The sequence below is a fragment of the Psittacula echo genome (genome assembly GCF_963264785.1).
Source record: "Psittacula echo genome assembly, chromosome: 6".
Classification (NCBI taxonomy): Eukaryota; Metazoa; Chordata; class Aves; order Psittaciformes; family Psittacidae; genus Psittacula; species Psittacula echo.
In genome coordinates this window covers 71,211,338-71,238,649 of record NC_137743.1, presented here as the reverse complement: position 1 = coordinate 71,238,649, position 27,312 = coordinate 71,211,338, and the positions used below count along the sequence as shown (strand labels likewise).

The window sequence follows — 27,312 nt, the reverse complement described above, 5'->3', positions numbered from 1 at the left end:
AAAGGGAGAAGTTAATGCATTCAATTACTTTTATTTGCTTCAAACTCATGTTAAATATATACAATGCTAATTATATACAAAAGTGTGCATGTTAAAAATTTCAGGTTACAAACTTGCAAATCCTAGAAAAGTGCAAAATTTTTAAACATCTTCCACCATGCTGTACAGAAAAAAAATCCATCATTAGCCAATATACACACTCTTAAAACATACTGATCAAAACAAAGTAAGACATACAGTATACTCTTAAAGCACCCAGAAGGGAAAAAGATATTGCACAGAAGACTGACAAGGAAGTTCATTACAGTGTCTGAAGGCTCGTTTTTGAAAGTAGGTATTTCCAACACTCCTCAGACCTAATATTTAACTCTTAAAAAAGGCATTTTTTGGCATTTAAAAATCCATTTGTAATCACATAATTGCACGGTCTGTAAGAATTTGAGAAGATACAGTTAACTGTTGCTGTAAGGCCCTTGCTTCCACTCCTTCATTAGCATTAGTAAAAATGCATCAAGCAAACTGAGTAGCATTACAGCTTCCATCAAAACACTGACCAAAGGGAGGCAAGTCTCACAAGCAGCATTTCTCTAAGCTTTTATTAAGCTGCTCCTGCATAGTGAAGGGTTGAACCAGAACACAGATCACAAATTTTCCTTGATTCCCCCTCCCCTCCCCCACCATGGCTGTCTTTAAGCAACAGGTCACAGCTACATACGACTAAAGCAGTACTGTCAGGAGGTGCAAGACTATTTTACAAAGTTACTTAAAGGCAAAAAGTATGGCTCCCTCAAGAGGAAAATACTGACTAGATTGGAAGCTAAATAAACAAGTGGCCTCTAAGTTCAGTTAGATCTAAGATATATATGGCTGGATGGTTTTTACTTTAATCTCAGAACACCTTAGCAGCTTTAAACCATAACCTATACTGACAGTCATGCTTCTGGGACACAAGATGCATTATGAAATTCTCTGTGCAGTTACTCACACACCTAAGCTCTGGAAATACTTGCCAAATTTCCCAAGTAGACAAAAATAGAAAGAACACATGACCGGAGGAACTCTCTCCTGAAGGAAACAAGTGAAACACCTATTTTATCTGGGCCATTTGGGTAAATGGTAACTAAAAGAAGACATACCAATTTTCTTCCACAGATGCACAGCAAAAGGTGAATTAAAACCAAACAAAGGGTACCTTTGATTAAACACTACCGGCAGTTCCTCACATATGCAGTGTCCAAGACTGCAGTTAAGATGAATAGTGTGTGATCTAAACTCATGCAGAGCATGCTATGCTGCCACTCAGAGGCATTTCTGCATTCAGGCATCTGATGAATATAACAGCGGTGAAGGGGACAACAGTATTTTACCATTATGGTTTTTTTAACTGCAATAGCTTTTCAGAAAACCCTTGTTTCCTTTAAAAGTATCTGTTAACAAGGGCAATTCATAGCAATGAGGGAAATTTGGCTTCTTGGGATGGAAGGAAAGACATCTTCCAGACACCAATTAAGTCTAACATTAGTATACAATGAACCCACATGCATATCACTGCACAAAAATTGTCACTTTCCCCAAAAGGAAACTACTCGTGTTTACAGCTGAAAACAACGTAGCTTTTAAAACAAAAAGCATGAAAAGCCCATTCTAGAAAGCACTGAAGCACATGCTTGAATTTCCACCCAATTAAATATAACCCTATGTAGTGCTTTCAGCTAACAGTATTAGATGAGGGCTTAGGTTCACATTAGGATATGTATTTATATGTGGGTTGGGGTTTTTTGGTAATTCTTTGACAGGAAAAAAATATATTCACAGCACATAGCCTCAGCACCTAACCTAGGCAGCAAGATGTCTTTAACAGTGGAAGAGAGGAGTGCCTTCAGGTGACAATACAGAGCAAATGTCTACACAGACTCCCAGTGTAGGAGCGGATGGAGGCGGACACCTCTACTTCCCTCCCCAGCTCTAAAGCTCCCTACCATAATCTGTATATAGATACACATTTTCAACTAAATATACACACACACTAAAAACTCTGTGAAGCATTTGGTTGCTGTACATACACTTTCAATGATTTTGTTAAATGAGATTGGGAAAGACTTGCAGAGGAAACAGGGAGGAGGGAAACACAGTCTAGGGAAGCGAGGTATACAGCTCCCTTGCTTGACTAAGGCAAGAGTTGGAAGACCTAGCTAATTACTGTGTATGACAAATAAAAATGAATTCACCACTCCTGCAGGACTGTCTTAAAGCAGGCTGATGTAGGACTGTTACCAGTCCCACACAGCATTTGAACAATGCAGAAGCTTAGTTCCTTGCACTTCATTTAAAGGACACAAAAATACAACTCTTAAGAGGATCCTTACAAAACAGCTGATTGACTAGACTTATTTAAAGCCTGTGAATAAACCTGTTTTAAGATAAAGTCATGATCTAAAGTACACTGGGGGGAAGAAAGCTTGTTTATTTCAATTGCAGATTAGCAAAACAATTGTAATGTGTGGGTGCTGGCAGGGTTTTTCTTTTTATTTTTTTGTTGTTTGTTTCCTTTTTAATCAATCAGGCCCTAATTTCCACAATGCCTGTTAACCATCAGGAGAAGTACAGTTAGTTTAAGATTATTACTTTGTGCTGGTGTTGTTAAAGTAGATGGATGACAGAGATGTAGCTTCTAGATAATCTATGATTATTAGGTAACAAATATATTGATATCAAGTAATTTGTGTCAGATGCTAACTTGAACAGCAAGCATTTCACTTTCTGAATGCTTGTATAGTACAAAACCTGCACAGACTAGATGAGATTCCTCACTACTTCACTTTCTGAATGCTTGTATAGTACAAAACCTGCACAGACTAGATGAGATTCCTCACTACAGATAAAGACAAGTAAAATATTATCAAGAACAAGTAAACTGATAGAGAAGTTTAACAAACATTTTACTTGAAATAAAGGAGAAACATGTTCTAAATATCATCCTTTGGTATGCAAGTTCAAAACTGTGCTATGGAGAAGTTAATACTGCTAACTACTTGATCTCATTTATATACAAGTATGGAAAGAGAGTTGGGTTTCATTTTCTTTCAGAGATATATATATATTTACACTCCTACTTACTCAGCTTCAAAGGTAAGAGTATCTTAAACTTTGATACATATCATCAGGGTGGTTCCAAAAAATTAAAAGAAGATACCACCAAACTTGAGGAAATGAAAGAATTATGGAAGTCAGTTTGCTAATTCACAGTGCACTGCTTAACAGACCTCAATTCAACCAACCTAAATAGCTGATAAGAAAAAAATATTTTCTATTTTTAAAAAAGATTTATACAAATAAGTTAAAGCCAAAAGAAACAACGTACCACCTAATGCTTACACTTGTGTCCTGTATCTTTTATTTAAAGCTGGTTTTAGATAAACTCAAAGTGCAGACCTTCAAGCCTATGGGGGTCTTTCCAGAGGGTCTCTGGCAAGAAGGCTAAGCATGCAATGGTGTTTACCTCCCATCCTCAAGGATCAGATAAAAGATCAAAAGGCAATGGATGTTGCCATTCCACACAGAGCATAAAGCAGCCTAGAGCTCACCTTTGCCCCTCTTCATTCTTGCTGCTGCTTTGTCCTGAGCACAAACTTGCTTCAAGTTTCAGAAATCAGGAAATGCCCACAATTAACCTATCTCAGATATTTGTGAAGATCATGTAATGCTTGTAATGTAATGAAATGATGGTACTCAATGTCAGAGCTTTTCACCATAGACTTTCATCCCAAATTATTGCAACAACATTGTATTTTACTTAAACTGATGCAGTGTATTCAGTATTCTTTAATGCTAAACTACAAACAACCATTTATTCAACTGTTGTATAAACTTACCTAACTCACAGTAGGATGTTTTCAAACCCTTATTTGAACCCCTCTGTGGAAGTGACAAAAAATGAACTATGCTTTCACCAAACACTACAAAAGACCTCTTTCCTCAATTTTTCCACTTGATTCTGCTAGCCCAAAACATCATTTCCTGTCCTCTTCCCCTGCAAGTACACTTAACCTCATATATGCATTTAGACAGAACATACATGCGAACTTACAAAAACTATCAACTCAATGTCTCAAATGAATTTTCCAACTTCCCATAACACAGAAAGATCTCACATTCTGAACTGAAATTCTTCTAAACTACTCTCAGAAGAGCTCCCCTGGAATCCCTCCTTCATGAAATCATAATGGACAAACATACTTCACATTCTCATGAACACACTCAATACTTCCAGAGTATCCTTAGTATTCTTACTGGATAAGTAATTGATTACAAAATAGTGTTTTCACATCTCTGTAGCTTATTTGAAAGTACAAATGCATTTGGGTAGTTTCTTTATATATAGGGAGCCTGAAAAAAAACACACTGCTGTACTTTCAGAAAATTTAATGCTCTTCTTGGCAAGTGACTCAGGCAAATAATTCTTATTTCTCCTAACTTTCCAGACAATCCAGTCTGTCACAGTGATTAGCTAGAATATTGCAACTATGCATAGACCCACTTGTGCACTAGTCTGACTTATTATTTCATTTACAAAAGTTGAGAAAAAGCAGCACGACTTTCTTTGCACAGCACATTAATCAGTCACTAGGAGGGCCGTGTGGGTTTTTTTCCAGTAAAGAAATTGAGGCAGTGAAAACAGTTCAAATGAGACTAACAGAACTTGTTAAGATTATCCTTTTGTGGGGTAAGGAGATATTCTTTCTACAAACTTAATAAATATTGTGCTAGAAGTTAATGAAATAAGATTATACATTATGGAGTTCCTCAGGTAGTTTAACAACTCCCCAGTCACAGGGAATATCTGATAACATTTATAAGAGATACAACACACATTCATTTCCATAAATAAATAAAAATAACAAGAAAAGTGATGGCAGAGGGAAGAAAGGGGTAGTCAAATGGGAACATAGTAGCTAACAATCACTTAGAGCTCTGCCTTATACCAGTAATTCCTCTTACCCCATGGTATTTTCTCCTTTTAATAGACATACATACATGAATATACATATATATACAAACATACACACATATAATACATATGCACACATACCTTTGCATGCCAACTCAAAAGCCTGTCTTATTCCCTCAGCACCAGGCTTTTCTAACAGTATAGGGTTTATCATTTAGATCAATAACATTATAAAAATGTCAGGATAGGAAAACACACACCCTTCTATCATAAAAAAAAAACAAAACAACAAACAAATCAGTAATGGCTTCTCTAAAATATAGCACACAATCCGTAACTATTTAGCTGGATATAGCACAGGTAAGGATCTGATACTTTCTCATCCCATGTCTTAAACACATCTTGAAAATGGATACATTATCTGTTTCCTTGCTTGTTTATAGAGGGCAAACAAGAAAAAAAGGCTAACAAGTGGTTTGGTGAACACCAAGCCAAGAAACAAACAGATGCTATTTAATTAAATTATGCTGCATTGTTTAAATGATTTTGCAGTGGAAATCTTATTTTATTTGTAGGAGTTACCTTACTAATGAAGCAGATTGATCTTTGACCAATATATAGATACCGATTCTTCCTCTGTATTTCTTAGAGATATTAAATATATTATGGGATTTCTTGGTGTGTGGCTTAGTCTACCTAACAATATAAATAAATTTTCAGCAGCAAGTATTTCCTACCTCCTTGAGCTCCTTCACCACCTTCAACTCCTTTGAAGTTAGTCATATCTGTACTTCTAACAATTTCTGATAATCAAGTAGTGCAACACAGATGTTCCTTGCAGAACAGCCTAAAACTGAAACTACACGAAAGAAGATAGTGATAGCCATTTACAGGAACAAACTGCAACACAGACTGTTCATTGGGCTAAAAAAAAATATACGGAAAAGGTCATAACTGCCAGCTATTTCAATTCTGAATCTGACCATTGCGACTGCCAGAATTTTCATTTACTGCTGGAGAATTACAATGCTGTCAAAGCAAAGCCAAATAGCTTCTTTGTGATCAAGGAGCACCTGGCCCTATTCAGCTTTAAATCAAATGCTACTTATCTTAAATTCAATTATCAAATTTTTTTTTTTTCTGAAACACACTTTTAGCAGCTCTTTAGAGAGGGATTCTGCTGTGACCACATCAACACAGTTAAGGGAAAATATGCAAGCAAGCTAAGTTGCCTGATTACGTATGCTTATTATACTATACCTCTACCATAGGTTCATCATCAACAGACTTAAGAATTAAGGCTCTGAAAGGTGAGATACACATTTAAAGTGACCAAAAGATTAAACATGTTTCTGGGATCCATGAGAGAAGGTAGAAGCAGCAATCACTTGGAATCTTGAGTGTTATATTCAGTCTCTCCTGATGAAATCTGGCTGAGCCTTTTGCTTGATCCCCACAGCTTTCGGGAAAGCTGACCTGAGCGCATCTGTTTAAAAGTAATTCAGAGAAACAAAAGGAGGGGGAAGGGATAAGGTGGATAAATTAAAAAGGAATTCAGACACTGATTTTGGTGAAATGCAGACACTACAATGTACTGCATAAACAAAATCACACCAACAAAAATTATTTGAAAACAAACCAAAAGCTACATTTAGGGATGATATTTGGGACTGACAAAAAACATCAGACAAAACACTAACCACAGTCTTCTCTGATATTGAACAGTTAAAGCGATAATGCCAAATCATGTGTATTTAATACTTAACCTACTTCAAACAGCTTAGAAGCAGTGTTAGGAAGGAAAAAAAAAAAGAAAGAAATATGAGATGAATGTCAAGCAAAAATGAACTAAATTAGAAGAAAGGACATTTTATTTTAGAGATTTCAAACAAAAATTGCTAGAAGTGAAAAGGAAAAGATAACCAAAATGCAGGGCAGTGATGGCAGAAGGAAGGTAAGAGAGAAAGGTTATCTCCTGGTGTCAAATTTATACAGTCTTCCAAAGATTCTGTGTGCAGTGCTCAGAGTGAAATTTAAACCAGAAATAACTCATACTGAATATGGCATAAGTCAAGACAGGTAACAAGCAACCAGAGGCTGTATTAAATCCAGCGTCTGGTAGGTCTGCAATCTGACAATAATTTGTAAGAAACTGTTTTAATTTACTCAAGTACAACACTTATGATTGGCCAGCACTGATCAGCCTGGCAGCTGATTAGATTAATAAATCCCTTCCAGTTAATAAACAGGATGCATGCCTTAACAGCACAAGTTTAGAGCAGTTCCCAGCAATTAACACCACAAATGAAGCATGCTTAAGAACTCTACCACCACAGCAGCAGCGTTATAGGAAAGGCACAGTGCTGACCAAGATTAATGCTAACAGGTGATAATTCCTCAGAGTTCTGCAACATCCCAAACAGCTAAAGTAATTGTTAAAAATACAAAGACATTTATTACACTTCACATCATAATGGATACTGTCAATGTGGAAACACTATAGGCCAATCTTAACACCAAGCAGCATTTCGCACATTAAAGGTCAGTCTCTCCCTTTATCCTAAGGATCAGTATCATTGAAATCCCAAACTACAACACTATCTTCTGCATAAGGATGAAATTCTAGTAACAAATATATTTCTTCCAAACTACAAATAAATAAACAAATAAATACCCCACATACACATACTTTTCAAATATATTGATGCCATTATAGAAAACTAGAAAATCTGTGATATAACATTTTTCCTTACATGTTTGTGCTTTTTAAAAAAATCTATGTACATGGATATTAAGCTTGCAGATCATCTGAACTATAAACAGAAAATACTGAAAAATCATTGGAAAGCCTCTACATTCATAAAAGGAACCCTGTATTTGAAACAACACTTTTTCCATAGTTAGAAAAATAGATGTGATAAAGAACTGGGGAAAAAAAAAAAAAGAAAAAGCCTTCAGTCTAATGAGATACATAAATTTCAGCCTACAAAAGATCTTTTCTATGCAATAGGAAGCTTAGAAATGACAGTGACTTTAAAGCTGCTTTACAAACATATGTTTAACCACATCATAAACAGCTCCTTGTCAATTCTACAGTACAAAAAAGCTGTCCAACTGGAAGCCAGTGGAAACCTCCCCCCCATCTGCTGCAAGCAAAATCAGACTACCATATTAAACTATGTATCTCCTAGCTAAAACATTTCAAAATGCTGGCAAATAAAGTTGCTGTTTTCACAATTAAAATACAAAATTAAATTAATACATCTTCTCTGCCATTTACTAAAGGTCATGCAAAAGTGAAAATCACATTTTCAAATAAATATACTGCAGCACAATGGAGATCGGGTTATAAAGAGAATAAGCTAACTCAAGTACTTTGAAAGTCATGAGAAGTAGTACTTAAAGCAAAATCTACATTTTGCACAGAAAAGCCGGGCATAGCTATTTGACAGATGGATGCTCTGTATTTGATACTGCATATGCAGTACCAACAAGTTTATATTCACCATATGGAGCACAGAGCATATTGGGAACCTACACAAGTGATTCTCTGTGCATTGCAATTAGAGACTTAACAGAAAGAAGTAATATTTTTTCCCCCAGTGTCACACAATGCATATTAAAAGATATCTGACAGAAACCATAAAAAATAAAGTATCTTGCTCTCTTTCATTTCCAATTTTCTTCTGGAAAATTATCTCATCAAGAAGTGGCTGACAACACTATCACCTTCAGAAAAGTTAGCTATTACGACTTTGCTCATTCAGGTGTGATAGAAGTCTGGAAGTTAGTCCAGCTGAGCTTCCCATCTGCGATCCCTATTATACCTTTGATTCTTAATGAGGAATTTCAGTAGAGCAGTCTCAAAAGTTATTTCTTTCCCACTGAAAACTGAAACTTGCTCTTAAGTTTACCCTGCCATAGAGGAGACCTCTTGCTCAACTGGAAAGCAGAAATAAGTGAGTTTCCCACTGTTCGGTAGAAAAAGTTCTTGATGGCGGGTTTTACCTCTGCTGGCTTGCCAACACCAACGATAATCAACTTGCCGTCCTCCAAGCCAACAAGGATGTGGCTATACTCTTTGGTGACAGAAATGCAATGAATTGGCAGTCGCATGGCTAAGGGGGAGATGGTCAGACTCAAGCTGAAATGAACAAAAACCACATATAGTATATTTTTTATTTGCACATATTGCAAAGAATCACTCTGCATTTGAAATTGCTGTCCACATGGTGCATTCTAGAACAGCTTCTCAAGGATCCAGTTAGCAATTTCAGTTATTGTAAACTCCTAAGGAATGATCTAACCGTATCCCAGAATAGAGCTCAAATAACAAGAAAAGGCATGGACAGGTAAGTTAAGCCATTTCACTGAAGAACTGTGACATTAGTCCCACAACTGCCTAAGAGACAAGATCAGGCACTGGAATGGGTTGCCCAAGGAAGATGTGGCTGCTCCATCACTGGCAGTGCTCAAGGCCAGGTTGGAAAGAGCCTTGGGCAACATGGCCTAGTGTCCCTGTCGATGGCAGGGGGTTGGAACTAGATGATCTTGAGGTCCTTTCCAACCCAAACCATTCTATGATTCTATAACAACTCCCATTCTGAGGAGCAATGGAGCTCTACAGGGCATAGCAGTACACGGACTTTAAAACTCCGCACAGAACTACATGAGGCTTGAACCTGCAGTTGCTGCCTTCCCAGTGACTAATGAGACATGGGGACAATCACAGCTTTTCTCAGTAAGCCTTTATATTTACATCTCAATAATAAACTACTGATGGTTTTGGTACATTACCTGTAGAGATCCCGTATGGAAAGAAATCCCTGTAAGCTGCCCATCACGATATACTCGCCAGTCACACACATATCTGACACTTCCTCCTTCAGAGTCTCAGAACCCAGATATTTTCCATTGACAGAATAGAGATGTAATGCATTCTTATCCTGAATAGATCAAAAATAAATCTGTCACAGAGGACTGAATGGATTAAGATTGTATTATTTGTATCTTTAGCTCTCTAACAGGAGCTAACCTGGACAATAATCCACATATGGCTGACAACAGCCTCCTTGCTGAACAATACAAGAGTACCAAGCCTGTATGTGATGTGTATGTATACCAGGTCCTCTATGGGAATTTTTGAAGTTATTCCTCATTACCTCATGATGCAACATGGTAACGTCTTACCTATCTGTCTAATCAATCCCAAATTTTCTGGAAACATCCATGGATTTAATGGACAAGTCTATTTTATATGGGTTTTTGTTAAGAGAGAAGAAGGGAAAAGAGCACTTATCTTCTGCCCTGCTGCTACCCTTTCCCCCAATCTGAAAAGCAGAAGGAAATGGGTATATTTCCACAGAGCCTGATACATAAGCATTTTCTGGACAAGGCAATGAATTCTTGATGAATTAAAGATACAGCTAACATGACCATATGAAGCTCTTCCAGCCTGACAACACCTTGGTCACTTCTCTCCCCATCTTCCCAATGCAGCTAGCATGCCTATCTCCAATAAAATTATCTTCCAAGAGATTTCCTATGCTCATAGAAATAATAGCTCTACCCTTATTAAAGCAACTACACAGCTACTCAATAGATAGGATAAGGTAAACTGCAAACATTTCAGCTATAACTCCAATCCAAAGCTAAGGAACATCAGTGTAGTCACTGGGCATCTTGCACCCAGAACTTAATGCTCCCCTTATAAGCCTCTTTATCTGTGCACAGTGGAACTCATTTCCCTAGTTTTATGTTTCAAAGCAGCTCCCCCAGGAAGATTCATTAGTGCATGCTTGGGCATCTTCCTTGCAGGTGTTTGAAGATTTTCACGAAGCTCACACGAGCACAGTCTGTCTGTGATTTATCTTTTAATCAAATTCCATTCAAATTGGCTAGCAAAATTAAAAAGAAAACGGGGAAACAGACACAGCATGCTTAAAAAGACTCATTACTTTATGAAATAAGGATAAAGTGAGGTACATTTATTATTAAAGTCTTCAGTGAAACAGAGGTACTCCATGAAACTAAATACCTTAAGAGTAGTCTTTCCTTCTATGCTGGTGTGGACAACTATATGGCCTTCCCAAGACACAGCCAGGTTGGGAATAGTCAGCAGGAGAGAACTCTCACAAGGCGGTCGCAAAGTCCTCACGTACTGACCTTTCCGAATAGTGCGGACAATAACAGTCCCATCCTGCAGTGACCAAATTCAGTTAAGCTGCTACTCAGCAGACACATTACCACAGCATGCAGAAAGAGTATTTAAATACAGAGAGAATACTTTGAAAGCACTTAAATCCTTAACCAGAGATCAAGACTCCTGAGCATTAGGAATTCTAGACGAAGAGGCATTCCCCTCAAGGCCATGTACTATAGGCATGTGAAAAAACAAAAGCAAACAGGGCAAGAGGGGAAGGACAGACAGTAAATCAGGTATTTCATATGTCATATTTATAAGTAAGCATTATGTGCTGTATAGAGTCAGAGTTCAGCAGCCTGCCTATAGTAGAGTACAGTAGAGCATGAGTAAGCTGCACAGAACCTTCAAGGTTAAGGAATCAGGGAAGAAACTGTCACAGAATTGTTTCTATGAGAAACTTAAGATCTCCAAGTAAGTCCACACACATTAAAGTTCCTCTGTGCAGAATAACACAGCATGGTAGCTGAGGCCTATGCTGTGCAGTTTAAGAGAGCCTGATTCAAGCAGGCAGCTAGGGAGATGGCACATATCTTCTGCAAGGCTGAAGAAAAAAAAGATTGTGAAATAGTCACATTTTATTGTACTCAATCAACTTCAGACACACTCTATGGTTTGAGTAGAGAAGAGGGCAAAGAAGGGGAAGGTATGAGGACGCTTACCCTAGATCCTGATACTGCCATGTCCAGTTCAGTGCTGATGCCAACGCTCGAAACTTCATCAGTATGCCCATAAAGGATCTGTAATGGCTTAGGTGCCAGGCCTACAAGCACTCCTCCCTGAGAGTAACAAAAAGTGCAATGACACATTCTCTTGCAGCTGAAGGACAAACAAAAAATAAGTTTCTGGTATCTTCAGTATCGGTTGTGTGAGATGTATATTTGACATAGGCCAAAACCAAAGGTACAACTCACACATTCCAATTTCAATTTTTTGCCTTTTATGTCAGCAGCCCTATTTACTGAAGTCACAAGAACGAATGAACATAGTTACTATGTGGATGTGAAAGACAGATTTACTTAGCTGACTTCTATCCCTTCAGATGTCCAGGTGTGCAAGGAATTAAGCACTACCTTCACAGCCAAGCTTAAAGAGACTGAAAGCTATTTTGCTTAAAGTTACAGCAACTCTATTTTCTATTTTAAGTTCTGTTTTCTAAGGAAAAAGTATGGAAATAATCCTTCTCAGTGACTACCAGTAGAGTGATATGCAAAGGAAATCTTGCAATACTGTTCACTGAAAACAGTAATTTCCCCACATGACTGCAGGGTGTCAAAATTATTTAATACTTTGTTCCAGGGAGTGTACTGTCAGCGTATACAGACTTATTCTCACAAACCACTTCAAAGGCAAGACCTGTACTTAAAGAGAAGGTACAGAAAACAGTTCTGCAAAGCACTATTTATTCTCATTTCTGTGATAGAAATTTGACTGCCAACCAAGCCCTGGAAGCCTGAAGCATGCAGGAATGCAGAACCAGTATCAAAATACAGAGCTGGGATAGAAGGTGACAATGCAGAACAGACAAGTAGAACAGAAGTGACAGCACACAGTCCCATTGCTGCCACATTGTAAAGACCAAGATAAAAGTCTCATAAGAAGGATTTAAAATACATACAGTATCACTTACATATACATTACATAAAAAAGAAAAATACATTAGAAGTCTTAAAAAAAGCAATTCTAAACAAAGTTAATCACCAGAGGATGATTTAACTCACAAAATGCAAAGAAATAAATTTTAAAGTTCCAACATTTATCCTTACTTGAGACAAACAAATACTGCACTAAGGAGTCTCACTGTCTGTAACATGACAGCTCCTGCCTACTGTTAATTCCACCTGTATATCTAAAGTTGCTTGAAGCAGCAATCAGAAGTGAACATTTAACATGCATTAAGAATGGAAACTGTATTACATTTTGAGTGTAAGCACAGACATGCATTGCACAAGCACTTTCATTATGTGAAAGCACAAGACTAATATTAAAGAATTCAAAACCACAAGTGTAAACCCAGGAAACAGTCTAATGTCACTGCTAACTCCTAGTATAGTCATCAGTACTACCCACAGAGGAAATGCAATGCTAAAATGCAACTACTGGAGTGAACAGCTCCTAGAAATGTAAAAATACTCAACTATAAGTATTGTTCTGACTAACTCTGGTAGTCTAAAGCAGTGTTTCTCTCCTTCCATTCTCCCATCTGTATGATGAGGGGTAATATTTGCCCATACTGAAAATAATCTATGAAATCTTTGAGAGTGACTCTAAAATACCATACTTCAGCTATATAGTAACTAATGTGTGTAAGTGAATATTTCAAACACAGAACACAACGGGAATAACAAAATTACTAAGCTAATCAATTTTAGTGGACTTTCTTACCTGCAATCCTGAAAAGAAGGAAATCAGTGAACAATCACACCAAAACAGAGAAGCACAAAAAAACCATTCTAAAACTGCTTCTTAGAATATGCCTAAATAACCTACCTGATGAATTATGTGCCATATCATACAGGTAGTATCTCTGGAGCCTGAAATTAAATGAATTCCACAGTAGTCGATTGCCAAGCAGGTCACAATATCTAGATGAAGGAATGAAAACAGAAAGTTATCACATACATATTTAAGACTATTTTCCCACAGAATTACAATGTGCATGCAATACATCAACAATGTATGATGGTTTGCAGTCAGCATTCTTCTTAACACTGACATTTCTTTATACCTGCTATGCTTGTCTGCTCAAGTGCCCTGGCTATAGTTCTTTCCAAATAGACCAAACATCAAGCTACAACACGTAAAATCTTTAATTTCACAATATAAAGAATTAGTTACTAACCCATATGCCTGATGTGCTGTCCAATCAGCTTGCCTTTTGTAAGCGATGTTACTCTAACGCTATTGTCCCAGTGTCCTCCACTAAAGAGCAGTTTTGCATCATGGGATACTGCAAACAACTTGGAGGTAATCTCCAGCCCCGGGGCAAAAGGACCACTCACGTTGCGTTGTGTTCTGTAGGGAAATGATGAGCAGTTAAATAAGAGTAACCTTAGTCCAAATCAATATATTTTATGTATTTTGCACTTTAAAATTATGAAATTCCATCTATAAAAGAGGCTATATAAAAAAAAAAAAAAAAAAAAAAAAAAAAAGAAGGCGAAATTCTGCCTCCCATGAACCACAGCAAAACTCACTGCCATTGGCAAGTGGAAGCAAGATTTCACCTTAGATCTTTTCAACCTTTTATGCAATTTAATAACTCATGTGGCTAGTAAGTAAACATTGAATTAAAAACAGAGAAACAAAACCACCACATATACCTGTGCTATAGTATAACAAAGTATAAAGATCGCCCATCTCAGATTCCAAGATGAGGTTTTATGATTATTAGAAAAAAAATTAGAAATAGCTCTTAGAATGCAGAACCTTAAAATGCCACCTGCATAACTCTTCACGGTGTTACAGATTAGAGGCGATGTTACTGAACACTGGAAGATGCATTCTTAGGTGAAAATTCAGGCAATGGTAACAGTACAATCCACTAACTGTTCAACCATTACTGTATTTTATTACTGTAATTTTTTAATAATAATTAAAATAATTTTATAATAATTAAAAATATAATATTAATTTATAAAATTAATTTTATTCATCTGCACCCCTCCTCATCATTTGCTTACTTGGGATTTGTCACTGTGGTATCCCTGATGAATGTAAAGTAGTTGGAGATATTTTTATCATAAGGCAGCCAACCATGAGTTCCAATAATGCAGTTGAGGCTTGCCGTTACCTAAAAATGGTGTGATAGAAACATCGGTGAAACTCAGAGGTATATTCTCTTCTTGCTTTGATGGTAACAGAGCTTGCATAAAATCCAGTATAGGCTTCTTGAGAATTTACCACAAAGTAAAAAAAAACAAAATACACATCCCCTCACCCACAAATTTTCTAAACAAGTAAATAAAATAACCTCACTCAGGTGAGTTAATCTGTGTGTGGTATATATTACTGAGTTAGAACAGTGAATGTTTTAGATAGGTCAGAGAAGTTGAATGGGGAAAAAAGGGCAGAGACAAAAAAATATGAAACAAAACAAAAAACTCAGCCAACCAACCCCTCATAAACATTTCATTACAGTTCAGTCATTTAGTTTAAGTTGCTGCTTCACTTTGAAACAGTAATCACTAACAGTTAACATACTAACACAGAAGGTTTTGAAAAAGTTACACTACAGTTCTATTTCTGAGAAACTAAGAAAAGAATCCAAATAGTTGAGGTGTATTTTCAATAAGCATTTTAGACATGTCCAAGTTCCAAATGTCACATGCACATACGACATTATGCCAGGACAATAAGTCTGACCTACAAAATAGGAATATTGAAAAAGAATATTTTTCTTTCAATATCTGCCAGTATGCAGACCATACATACAGATGTAATCACAAAACCACTCTCCTCCTTTCATCATTTAGCCATCTGTTATAGTACCCGCGTCTTTACTAGTCAGTGCAAAAGTTAACTTTATGAACAGTGAAGGCCTCTGGAGCATGTATATGCCACATATGGTATAGTTTAATATATGATTTGGAAAGTAATGATAAGCATAATGATACTATTAATAACTCAATCCTGTCATTTTAAAGCTGGGCTGCATTGCATTAGGAAATTGCTACCATGGAAGCAGATCAAGTGGGCAACTTACAACACACCTCACTACAACTTACACTCATGTATCATCAGCAGCTCTTAAATGCCATTCAACAAATCAGCCTGGCTTCCCTTCAGAAGACAAATATTTAACTTACAGCTGACATTCATTATAGATTAAGGAAACACATTTGAACAGGGATAGTTAAGTGCTTATTCACAAGCTGTATGGGAAAAAATACACCTATTTGATTATCTGCAGTTTAAGAATAGCACTGAAACACACAACTCACCAAAATCTCTGGGCTTCCCTGAGAAATAAAAGAACGTGACTGGGTCCTGGGGACAACAGCTTTGACAATGGGCACACCATCACTTATTCCCTACAAGAAAGGACACGGTTTTGGTCTGATTATGTCCAAGAGCTGAAGGACAAATCTAGAACTTGTAAGGAGTAATATGCAGCACCTCTAAAGCTAATGCCAGACCTTTACAGTACTCTAAGGTACTGGCACACACATTTTCAATTCATGCAAGTAGGCTTTGTCACAAACACCAGAAATTAAACCCTGGCTCTGTCCTGAATCAGTGAGTTTAGTTACCAAGTTCAGCAAGTCCTAAGATACCACCACTGATGTTCTTAGCTTTCCCTGTGTGGTGGCTAACTTAATACTCAAACAGCACCCACACAAGTGGCCAACACATACAGATTTATGGGATTCAACCTCTATGTTGCTAACAAAGAAGACAGAGTTCATTTTATGCACACTGCATTTTAAAATATTTCTATAAATAGGAAACAAGTTTATTTTCATCTACATTGTGATCTTTTGTTTCAAGTACATCAGAAGTTTCAGGTTAGACTTTAAACAGTTTCAAGTAGCACATGTACCTCTATGAAGAATGATTTCAGTTCAGTGAGGTGTTGGAAGAGATTCAAAGTAGAGGTATCACTTTTAGTTAGTCTTTGTACTACCTCTTCTGCTGACAGCCTTTGTGGATGGGGCTCCTAGGAGACAATATTTGATGGAATATCAAATTAATCAAATTTATCAAGTTGTTGTATGGCAATCAATGGGAAAGAAGACTTTCAAGTGCCTAATTTTCCTTCTTAAAGAAAATTAATTTCTTCTGAAAACTGTACGCTACATTTCCATCATTTTGACCTTTACAAATGGTAATGTGGCAAAGACTTAATATTCCTAAAATTCAAAACTATTATCTTACAAACCATTATTCTTTCACTTTCTCAGAAGTCCTTTGTAACTCAATTGGATTTAACCACAAAGGTCTGACTGAAAGGCAACAAAGAGCATTACCTTTAACAGCTGACAGGGAGTTTGTCCAAAATTGTTTATCATCCCTTCTAAAGCTTTCCTTTCTTTATCGTCTGTTAAAGCATCCAAATCCACAGCCCCTGGATCACAACCAGAATGATGAAGGGTAGAAAAAAATGAAAAACAACATAATCCAAACAATTTACTGAGAATAAATATGGTCAACAAATGTTGCAGAACTTAATTTCATCATTATCATCCTTTACCCAGGAAAAGCCTCCAAACAATGCCTCTGTATAAAATATGATCTGAAAACTCCACTCTGCATTTTAAGTATACGTAAGTGCACGAATTGTAGGCTTTTGTCTTATCAAATGAATTTAATGTTTCATGTATGCAACAAGCTGCACACAAGCCACCCAAAATTCCAACGAATTAACAGACTAACATCTGTCTTAAGTATTTGTTGTTTTAAGTAACTTGCCTTGACCCCTAAACCACAAGAAGCTTCTTCCCACAAAATGCTTTAAAGCAAGCAAATGAGAAACTAACAAAAAGCCTCAAGCACTTTTAGAAACAAAAATACAAGCCACTGGAACCACCCCCTTAAAGAAAAAAAAACACCAAAAACCAACTGACAACAACGAAAACCCCCCAAACAAAACCAGAACATCTTTATTAATATTTCAGGTTCACAACTGCTGATCAAAGCATCAAATATTCTGTTTATGTGATGATAAATTACAAGTTATGCTGCCATATTTCATCTATGATTCTGCTACCTTACCGTATGCTACTGTATGGCATGCTCAAAAATCAAGTGTTTTCTAATACTGAAAACCCACAAGTCTGATGACAATGACAAGAGAGCATACTGCTTAGTACCTTCATAAGTACAATAATAGAATACATTGAGCGCCTCCACTGCAGCTGGTCCCCTCTGCTTATAGCCAAAAATCAAATCTATCCATTCATGAAGATGAGCAGAAACATACTCAGATTCCTAGAAGAAAAAAATGCTCTTGTAAGAGTAAGATAAGTACTGCTCCCTTCTTGAAGTATTTTCTATGGAAAAGATATAATTACTAAACTCAGAGTATCCACAAACCAGGTATATACCAATGTACAGGGCAGAAGCATAAGAATATCCATGTGTGTTCAGGGCAGTAACTGCCAGGTAAGAGGGAAAATAAATACAGTGAAGCAGCACATTTAGACTACTGAAATGCAACTGTGCAAGCAAAGGTAAGCTGCTAGTTCCCTAGCACCACACAGAATAGTGTTTAAAAAGCAAGGGAAGTCTTATTACCTAAACCCACCTAATTCTGTATGGTATCTCCTAGGGCAGCAAATTCCCAAATTATTAGTCTTCAGGACTTTTCTTTTTTTCTTTTGAACACTTTATTGACACGCACAGCGCTTTTAACTGAAAGTTCTAATGGTATTCTTAAGTCAAAAGCAGCCACAACTGTAGTTTGAATGTAGTCCCAGTATTTTACACAGTGATAACGTATAAATGTGCTTTCTTTATCATTACTTCACATATACAAACATCATCTTACCAGAGCCTTCCTGTGTTTATAAATGAAGTCTTCTGGGGAATGGGCCCATTTGGGGAGAACAACGTCATTTACCACCTCTTTGGATATTTGAAGCTGACCTAAGTTAAAACCTAGTGAATGATTTGGAAAAATTTAAGAATTACTACAAAATATTATCTTGATTTCTTAATAAAGATTAAAAAGCATTCTTTTCTCAATGAAGGATAATGAAAAATTCCAATGCAGATCTCCAATAACCCTACCACTGACATAGGAGGCTAGGGTCTGCTCTGAATGTTTAAAATGTGAAATAATAAAGGATGACAAACATCCAAAGCTCCCAAGTGATTTTGAAGCTGAAGTCCCAACCTTTAAAGTAGCATAAATATTTTACACACCTATCTGTAAACATATCTGCATTTGCTTTAACAGGGTTGGGAGTCCAAAACATTTCAATGAGGTTATTCATAAGAATTAGGTTACTTACAGGTTTAAATGGTTATATAATCAAGGCTTTCAGTAAATCTTAAATCCCACTAACTTTAATTAGAAAAACTCTAAATACTTCAATGACTTTTGAAAGCGTGACTTGGGTGTTTCCCATTTTTATAATTTAGAACTCTAGTAGATTGTTGTGAGCAGACTAAATCATCATCAGCACAAAAAAACAAAACCATTTTTAAATTGCATAATAGGTAGAGAAAGAATTTCCTATACAACAAATGTGAATTAAAAAATGGTTAGGAATCTCATAATGCAAGATGGTGCCTTTTCAAACAGCATTATATTTGAGTGAAACAGTTTGGGGTTTTTTCCTTCTTCTGATGGGTAGTGAAATCTTACATGGCTCTAAAATCAGGTGACTTTCAACAGTAACAAGCAAAAAATAAGCTTGTTGCCTGGAACAAATAAAAGACCTCACATGTTTGAAGATGTCCAAACTCTATCATCCAATGAACTCAGTAAAAAGAATACTAATTAATCTGCATTAACTTCTGCTAACCATTTAGACAGTATTAACTATTGCTAACTTTTTCTTTTCCAAACATCCAAATGAGCACCTCTGATATTTTATACTAGGTAAATAACACTATTTTTAACAATCCTTAAGCCCCCAGTCTGAATTTTGAACAACATTTAGGCTGCTGCTTTGCACAGCTGATGTCTTCATTAAACAGTTTGAAGCCAACATGATGATTAAAGTAATTTCTATAAGCACACTATAAAGCTTAAACAAGAAGTGTTCCACAGCATTCACAAATGGTGGTAAAAAAAAAAATAAATCTGAAGAATCCAGGAACACTTTTCTATGGAAATATTCTGAGCAGTCAGTTTACCATTCTGATTCTCCAGGAATTCTGGGAAGTAGAAGAACTCTGGTATAAGTTCCTTGACATCATTGGGGTTGTCCATGAGCGCCTGCCAGGTAGCAGGAATAGAGTGGAACTGCCTGTCAGCGCAGTCAAATCTGTGGATCAGGAAACTCAGGTTAGACTTTAATCATTCCCTCAATAAAATGATATGGAAGAAAAAAGAAGAAGTGCTGCTTATTTGCTCATATCATACCTGCCACTTTGAAGTTGGATATGAAGTGTTGTGAAAGGTTCTACCCGAATGAGGTAATGCATGACACCAGCAGCATTTGAGTAATGTGTCCCATAGTGAAATTTGTCAATCATCCCAAGGGGATCCTCAAAATTCTCATATCTAAAGAAAAAAATATTTGTGAATACAGCTGAGCCCTACACTTGATTCACATGTGGATTATGCTTAGTGGAGGCAAGGATTCAAAAGAAGCAAGCACAGCAATCTATAAGAGAACAATACATTGAGTTCTATTAAACATGAGGATTCCAAATCTGACTTAGAAAGTCCCTAAGCAAGGCTGCTGAAAGATAGAAACATACATCAAATGAAGCCTTTACATACCTATTCTTATACTCTTCCCTAGGCATTTGCTATCAGCTTTAAGAAACTGGATAAAGGGTAAGATAGGACTGATTTAGCATGCCTTTATAACAGGCAACCCCTCCACCATCAACTAAGCTGAACATTTATTATTGAAAGGACTTGTGACAGTTTCCTGCAAGATTTAAGGGGCTGGTGATGTTTGGTGGGGGAAGCGTGTGTGTGAATGTATCAGGATGCAGGAAGGAGATTTATATAACACTGATGCCCGTTTCCCTTTCTACTGGCAGACTCACTCTACAGTACTATGCCACCATCTGGCTGATATATTCCTCAGTGTCACAAGGCTAGTAAGAGAAAAGATAGTTAAGCATACTGCTGGAGAACCAATTTCATTACAGTCAGAGATAAAAGCCTAATATCGCAAAGAAAATTCTCTATGTTTCTCCAAGTATCCAGAAGAATGCTGGTTTTCGCGGATGCCTGACAAGTGCAATCTGGTACAACAGCACGCTCGCTCTCCACACTAGCAAAAAAGGAAGGATCGCTACGTTGATGCGTGGGTGTAAGTACATGTCATTCCTACCTGTAGAGGAGTTGCTGGAAGTCATTGAGTTATATTTTATTTTAAAGCTAATAACCTATGCTCAAAAAGAACAGGAAGCACAGATTTAGGATCAGTGCTACCTCTCAGCACAAGCAGCTCAAGTAATTGATAGATCTTGAATCAGACATGGGACACAGTATGTTTCTTCAAGGTGCTGGGCCATTAAATTAAGTGTTTCTACAGCCTTTCAGTTTTTATTCTCCACATCTAAGAAACAATTGAAAATTTACAATGATAAGTTTTGTCCTTTCACAGCAGCAGGAACAAAACCTTTGCAAATGTATCTGTGATGTTATAAAAATAGCTTTAAGAATTTCATTGTTACAACTTTACTTTTCTAATGTGTTATTGGCCTGGAGATTCAGAAAAGACTAAGAAATATAATCGAGAGGTCAAACACATACTTCTCTTTCACAGTCTTCGCATTCTTTTCATTTACCACCCCTATGGGTTTGGACAGATCCCTAAAGACTGCAGGATTATTCAGGTCCAGTTCTTCTGAAGTATAATCTCGTAAAATCCAGGGGAACTAAAACAAAAAAGAGTCAAAGATCAAACTGAGATTAAAAGTACATCTTTCAAGATAGAAAAATACATCTCTTTGGTAAAAATTTTTAAAAAATTTAAAATTTTTCTTAATTTTTCATTACCACAGGGTATTGAGCGAGGTCATTGTAAGTTCGTCCTGCCATTGTGTTCAGCTGAATAAGGTAGTCAAAGTTGGATATTTCTCTATTCACCCATTTCTGAAGGACAAAAGAAAAAAGATACAATGGAAGTTACTATAGCAAAGATACCACTATTGCAAATTACATTCACTTGCCAGGGAAGTGAAAGGCACAAGACTGTAAGAATGGTATGAAAGTCTAAATGTATTTTCTCATAATAAAGTTAATTCTTCCACTGATTCAGTGACTGTGCTACCTATATTTCATTGAAATAATGTCCCTGATTGATGCCAGTACTGTTTTAAATACAGGGCAGCAGATAACTAGCAGGCTCCGAATAAGAGAAGAAGAAAAACAGGAATTTGTGAACTAACACTGTCATTGCACCTTTGCTCCACCTATTATACTTCAAACCAAACAACAGAGCTCTGTTCAGAAGATCTCAGTATCTCTCTGTAATGTGATGGAGACATTTCATTACAGAAGATATTTTCTCTATGTAAACATAAAACATGGTAGCTTTTATTGTTAAGGAAAAAAAGAAAAAGCATTTGCCATGTTTTAAAAGTCATTTGCAAACCTTTTTCAGAGAAGCCTAAATGATCTCCCTCAGAAGATAAAAACACATTTACTACACTTAAAAGTTTGTCCATGTTTAGAGTAATACAGACATTTTGACTTTTTCCTTTTATACCAATATTACTAGTTCCTTTAAAGACTGTATTTCCTGCTTAATCTTCACATGCACTTTGAGGAAAGCCCCATCATGAAAAGGTAGCATGGAAAACTATTTGCACAGATGGTGAAAGAAGTTCCAAGATGTGCACTCAAGACCGTGCACTAAAAACAGAAGCAGGTTTTCCATTCTTGTTGGAACATTTGTCATAATCACATCACTAGAGCCTGACTCCATTTACCTCACTGACTGCAAAGACAAAACATAGCAGTTCTAAAAAGTATGCATGTGAAAGTTCAGTGATCAGACTGAGGTACAGAAGTTGGCAGTTGTCATCTAAACACTGAGGAAAAAATAGCAACCTAAAATCAGTAGTCCAGGACCTTCCAGGACTCCTTCAAGAAGCAGAGGAATGCTCCAGATGTCTCATACCTGCATCAAACCTGAAGCTTTAAAAAGTTCCTGTGGAGATCTGGTCCCAGAAATATTTGGAGAACGCAGCGACAGTATTCTGCTATATACTTTGTTTCGTACCTGTTAGAAAACAGCATTAATAAAAACATTATTCTGGAGATTGAAGCTTACAAGTAAACAGCTTCCCTCCTAATTAAAATGTGCAATAAACAGAGCATAGTTACACTTTCAAGCTCTTTATCTCTTGCTGCGTAAAACATCTGGGACATGGATGAATGTGACATCCTTCAGTTACATGTTATAATGGCAATATATGTAATTTTTTTTTGTGTGTAGATGCTACACAGAAAATCACTATTGCCAGAGAAGTTGTCTGGGAAATACTGCTGCTGTTCAAATAAAATTACACCAATGTTTTCCCTACGAAACTATTGCAAAGATTTATTTACTTAAGCACACACATTTTATAGGAGTTATTCATAAACTCACCTACTAGTATATAACTCATCTTAAATTCTAATACCTTAGTCCCTCATACAAAGGGTCACTGACAGTGACATTGTTACTGGAGGGGACATGAGAGGAGAGGGAGTGAACAAGAATGATTCACTAATCCTAAACCACGGAATGTAGACATAGCAACAATTTCCAGTATTGTGGTAAAATGGAAAGTTTCTTTTGTGTTTTAATTAATTTGCTCAGAATACTTAAGATTGGTTAAGTGTGGGCTTCAAGATATTTAGATTACTATTCATGTAATTCTAGTTGAATAATTGTTCTGTATCAGAGAGAGAGAAAGACAGGTAAAAGAAGAATCTTGTTTTATCCATCTTTTCACAATTAATCAGTTTCTAGATGCCAGATTGTATTTGTCACAGACTGCAGTCTAGTTTTCCATAATGGCTATATCTAGCAAACCTTTTGCTACTAGTATTAGAGGATGAAAGACACCAGCCTCAAATTAGACATTATCAGTGAACTTAAACTTGACACTTGTGCTAATTATATAAATCAAGCAAATATGGGAAACCCATACCTCCTTGTTGAAGTTGAGGAAATAGTTGGTTTGATCTGTAAGAAATATCTCCAAAGCTGACCTCCTCAGGTTGTACCGACGTAAATGTATCTCTCGAATTTGAGAAAGGTGCCATTTGAAATCAAAACCTACCCCTAGGAAGAGCACTTTGATTAGTGGCTTGGGATATATCAAAAACTTTTCATAGACATAATGCAGTATCGTTTCCAATCATTTGCTAGGAAAACATTACTAACTTCAGTTACTGTTCTGCTGAAAGAAAGAGGCAACAGGAAATACCTGATCGAGTATAGAATTTGGTTTTGCCTTCTGATCAAAAACACATTTTAAATCTATAATGCTGACAAAAAGAAGGAGATGCCATTTAAGCAGCAAATTAGAGTTAATGACTTTTTAATCAAACTTGATTAATTTTATAAGTTTTTTTTAAAAAAAAAAAAAAATACTAAGAATAGTGAATCAATCTAACAGCTCAGCAAGTACAGTTCCAGATTCCTGATTCTGAAGTGATAAGTCAGCCACTGATCACCAAGTACAACATTAATTTTAGGTAGATTCACAACTTGTCTCTTCACAATTAGTTTGACACTCATCCTACTAAAAACAGAATGCTGAACTGCACTGAAAAGAAAGAAATACTAATCATGCTCACCTTCCTCTTTTTCAATGCTACCATCAAAGAAATAGATGTGCTGGGTAGTGATCTCCAGCCTGCCAGGTATCACGTCAATTACTGTAATGAGTTCACAGTCTTCAGACAGCATTAGCTTTTCTTTCTGACTTTGCTCGTCCTTGTCATCCCTACAAAAATACCACCAAGCATTACACAGTTGGTTAGATTATACAGTTGCTTAGGTACTTGGTAAAGAGTACAGTTCAGAAAAGAATCAAATTTGAATGGCATTAAAAGTGCAACATAAATTATTATATAAAGCTACTTCCATCGGGGCTCTTGGATGTTTCAGACTAGACTACCTAACATCATTTCATAGCATCACTCTTCAGGTTTGATATTTCAGTCTCAGGCACAAGGGACTTGACCTTCTTTGAAATATGAAAACATGAGGCTGCATTTCTCTTTCTTATTTAATTGCTAGGTGCTTAAATGCTCTGACCCAGAGCAGAGCTGAGTCCTGGTTCATGTGACTAAAGTTACCTTCAGAAGCATTTGAAGAAATGCTTGCTCAGAAGTCTATAGGTATGACACATCACAAGCAAGCATTTAATAACCTTTATGATATAAGAAAATGCATTAGTATCATTCAAAGAAGTGCCACATCTCTACTGGACTTGAACACATGAATGCATGCACAAAATCACATGTGCAGTTACTGAAGCAAAGCATTTGGTATCTCTCCCTGCCTTCAAGGAAAGCACATGAAGGAAGCACAGCAAGTCTTCTCCCTGGAATGCTCTTAAACAGAGAGGACTCCAGCAGATTAATACCAACTAAGCAACTATGCAGATGACAGTACAGCGAATGCCCCTGGCATCTATGAACAAGAGACAGTTCCAGTCTGGTCTATGCCCTACCGTGCAGGCCACTTCTTGAGAATTATAGCAAATGTACATTATAGAAAAGCCTCAATTCTGTAGCTGCAGCTTCAGGCCAGCTATGAGGAATGAACCACTAAAAGATCCTCACAAACCACAAACATCTGCTCTGCCTTACATTCCCTGGGGCTCTATCTCTCACTGTTCACAATGATAAATCCAACAGCAACTATTCTGCTATTCAAAATTACAACAAAGCCCTGGATTGTATTGTTAAGGCCAGAAAAGAAAGAGGGAAGCTTTGCATGCTAATCAGCTCCCAAAGTTGTTCCTTTCTCCTTATCCCTAGCACAGAAACAAATTTCAACTCTTCTGTTCTACTGTACTTACAAGTTAGAACTGGCTGCTGTGTCTTCTTCAAGTAGTTCAAGAACATCATCTTCCAAGTCACTCACTTTCACCTGCTTCACCACCTCCAGAAGCAGAGACTCACTAGAGGGCTGTGTCTGATGCATACCTATCATAAGTAGACATTTGAGCTCAGAAAATTTTTTGATACAATGCTTTGGAAAGCTAAACTACCAAGTGTATTTTCTACTGTGGAATGTTGGTTTTAACTGAGTTAAGAAGCAACCAGACTTAAATACTCCTGGGGGCAAGCAGAACTAAAAATACTCCCAAACTGCACTGAAATATATGTCAAGTTATAACAGTATAAAGGAAAGACAGAAACACGTACGAAAATTTTAAACTGAATCCTGATGTGGACATTTCTGATAAAAACACTTTTCAGTGTTCTGCCAGATGCTTAAATCATGCAAACTTCATGGAAATAGACTGCATTTGGTTTTCCTTACTTAGGTTTACAGGAGTGAGGTTTATTTGTTTGAGTCTTAATATCCAATACACCTATTTAAAGGACTTCAAGCAGGTTAAATTCAGCTGTTTGGCACGCTTCTGAAATAAAGCACGTCTTATTTACACATGTTAACAGTAAGCTCCAAAAGGTTTTAAAAAAATACTGCCTACTTCCTCTGATGTCATTGTTCCCTTTTCTTGGAAAAAACCTTATGAAAGAAATCTATGTGACTGCTTATTTTTATATAACAAAGGAGTTTGGCAGGTTTGGTGGCTTGTTTTGTTGTTATGTTTTGGGTTGGGTTTAGTTTGGTTTTTTTTGTTGCTGTTGCTTTGGTTTTCTCCCCCCCAATGAAAATACACATTTCAATGAACAAGGGGAAATTAATTCAGTAGGAAGATGCTGTTTCAGGTCAAAGCACCACTCTCATGTTACGTATTTTACTACTGAGAAAATAAAGAAAAACCAAGATATAGATATCTACCATCACTGGTTCTTAAATACAAAGAGTAAAGCATGTATCTTTCTTCAGTAAAGATTGAAGAATACTAAGTAAAATATCAAATATAACTTTACCTAAATTGTCTCTCAGGTCACTAGCATCCTGGTGAGAGTTGAAGTTGTAATTCTGTACTAGTTTTAGTCTCATACGTGAAAAATTTTCCACGTTTGATAGTTTCCAGTGAATACGATGCCGTTTCCTAAGAAAATGAGAATATTCATAAAAACAGTCAAAAAGCTGAAGAGCTATAGGAATGAACTGATTACAAAAGAGTACCCATTTAGAAAAATACTGGTTATCCACTTGTACATTGTAAAATATATAAGCAATAAACTGCATTTTAATTTCATATTTCACACTGCAGCTCTTATCATCCTAAAGTACTCTGTAAACACTATTCATTTTCTACTGAAATGTATCAAATTGCTTACACTTCCAGAACTTTATCCAGAATTTCCCCAAAAAGCTAAGACAAGCAAAATGTATTCTTTTAAACTCAAATTACCTTTATGCATAAAAACCTCATCTTT

General features: G+C 36.6%; 1 protein-coding gene across 6 annotated transcripts in view; it reads right to left on the bottom strand.

The window, feature by feature from the left end:
• Positions 1-15: 15 nt before the first annotated feature.
• NBEAL1 (neurobeachin like 1) overlaps positions 16-27,312 on the bottom strand; it is an 87,901-nt gene continuing 60,604 nt past the window's right edge. For 4 of the 6 annotated variants that reach the window (XM_080621867.1, XM_080621863.1, XM_080621864.1 and 1 more), the window contains 22 exons: positions 26,857-26,981; positions 25,812-25,938; positions 24,580-24,728; positions 23,928-24,061; positions 22,910-23,011; positions 21,784-21,879; positions 21,538-21,662; positions 20,185-20,325; positions 19,956-20,086; positions 18,640-18,749; positions 17,963-18,080; positions 17,120-17,217; positions 16,693-16,809; positions 16,094-16,183; positions 14,834-14,943; positions 13,993-14,165; positions 13,641-13,735; positions 11,813-11,929; positions 10,986-11,147; positions 9,746-9,894; positions 8,957-9,092; positions 16-6,434 (listed from right to left, as the gene is read on the bottom strand). In XM_080621867.1, coding sequence (XP_080477993.1) covers positions 6,333-6,434; positions 8,957-9,092; positions 9,746-9,894; positions 10,986-11,147; positions 11,813-11,929; positions 13,641-13,735; positions 13,993-14,165; positions 14,834-14,943; positions 16,094-16,183; positions 16,693-16,809; positions 17,120-17,217; positions 17,963-18,080; positions 18,640-18,749; positions 19,956-20,086; positions 20,185-20,325; positions 21,538-21,662; positions 21,784-21,879; positions 22,910-23,011; positions 23,928-24,061; positions 24,580-24,728; positions 25,812-25,938; positions 26,857-26,981 — 2,707 coding nt within the window. In that variant the 3' untranslated portion in view covers positions 16-6,332. Of the gene's footprint in view, positions 6,435-8,298; positions 9,093-9,745; positions 9,895-10,985; positions 11,148-11,812; positions 11,930-13,640; positions 13,736-13,992; positions 14,166-14,833; positions 14,944-16,093; positions 16,184-16,692; positions 16,810-17,119; positions 17,218-17,962; positions 18,081-18,639; positions 18,750-19,955; positions 20,087-20,184; positions 20,326-21,537; positions 21,663-21,783; positions 21,880-22,909; positions 23,012-23,927; positions 24,062-24,579; positions 24,729-25,811; positions 25,939-26,856; positions 26,982-27,312 lie in introns of those variants that run through there. The other 2 variants (XM_080621865.1, XM_080621862.1) reach the window with 2 other exon arrangements.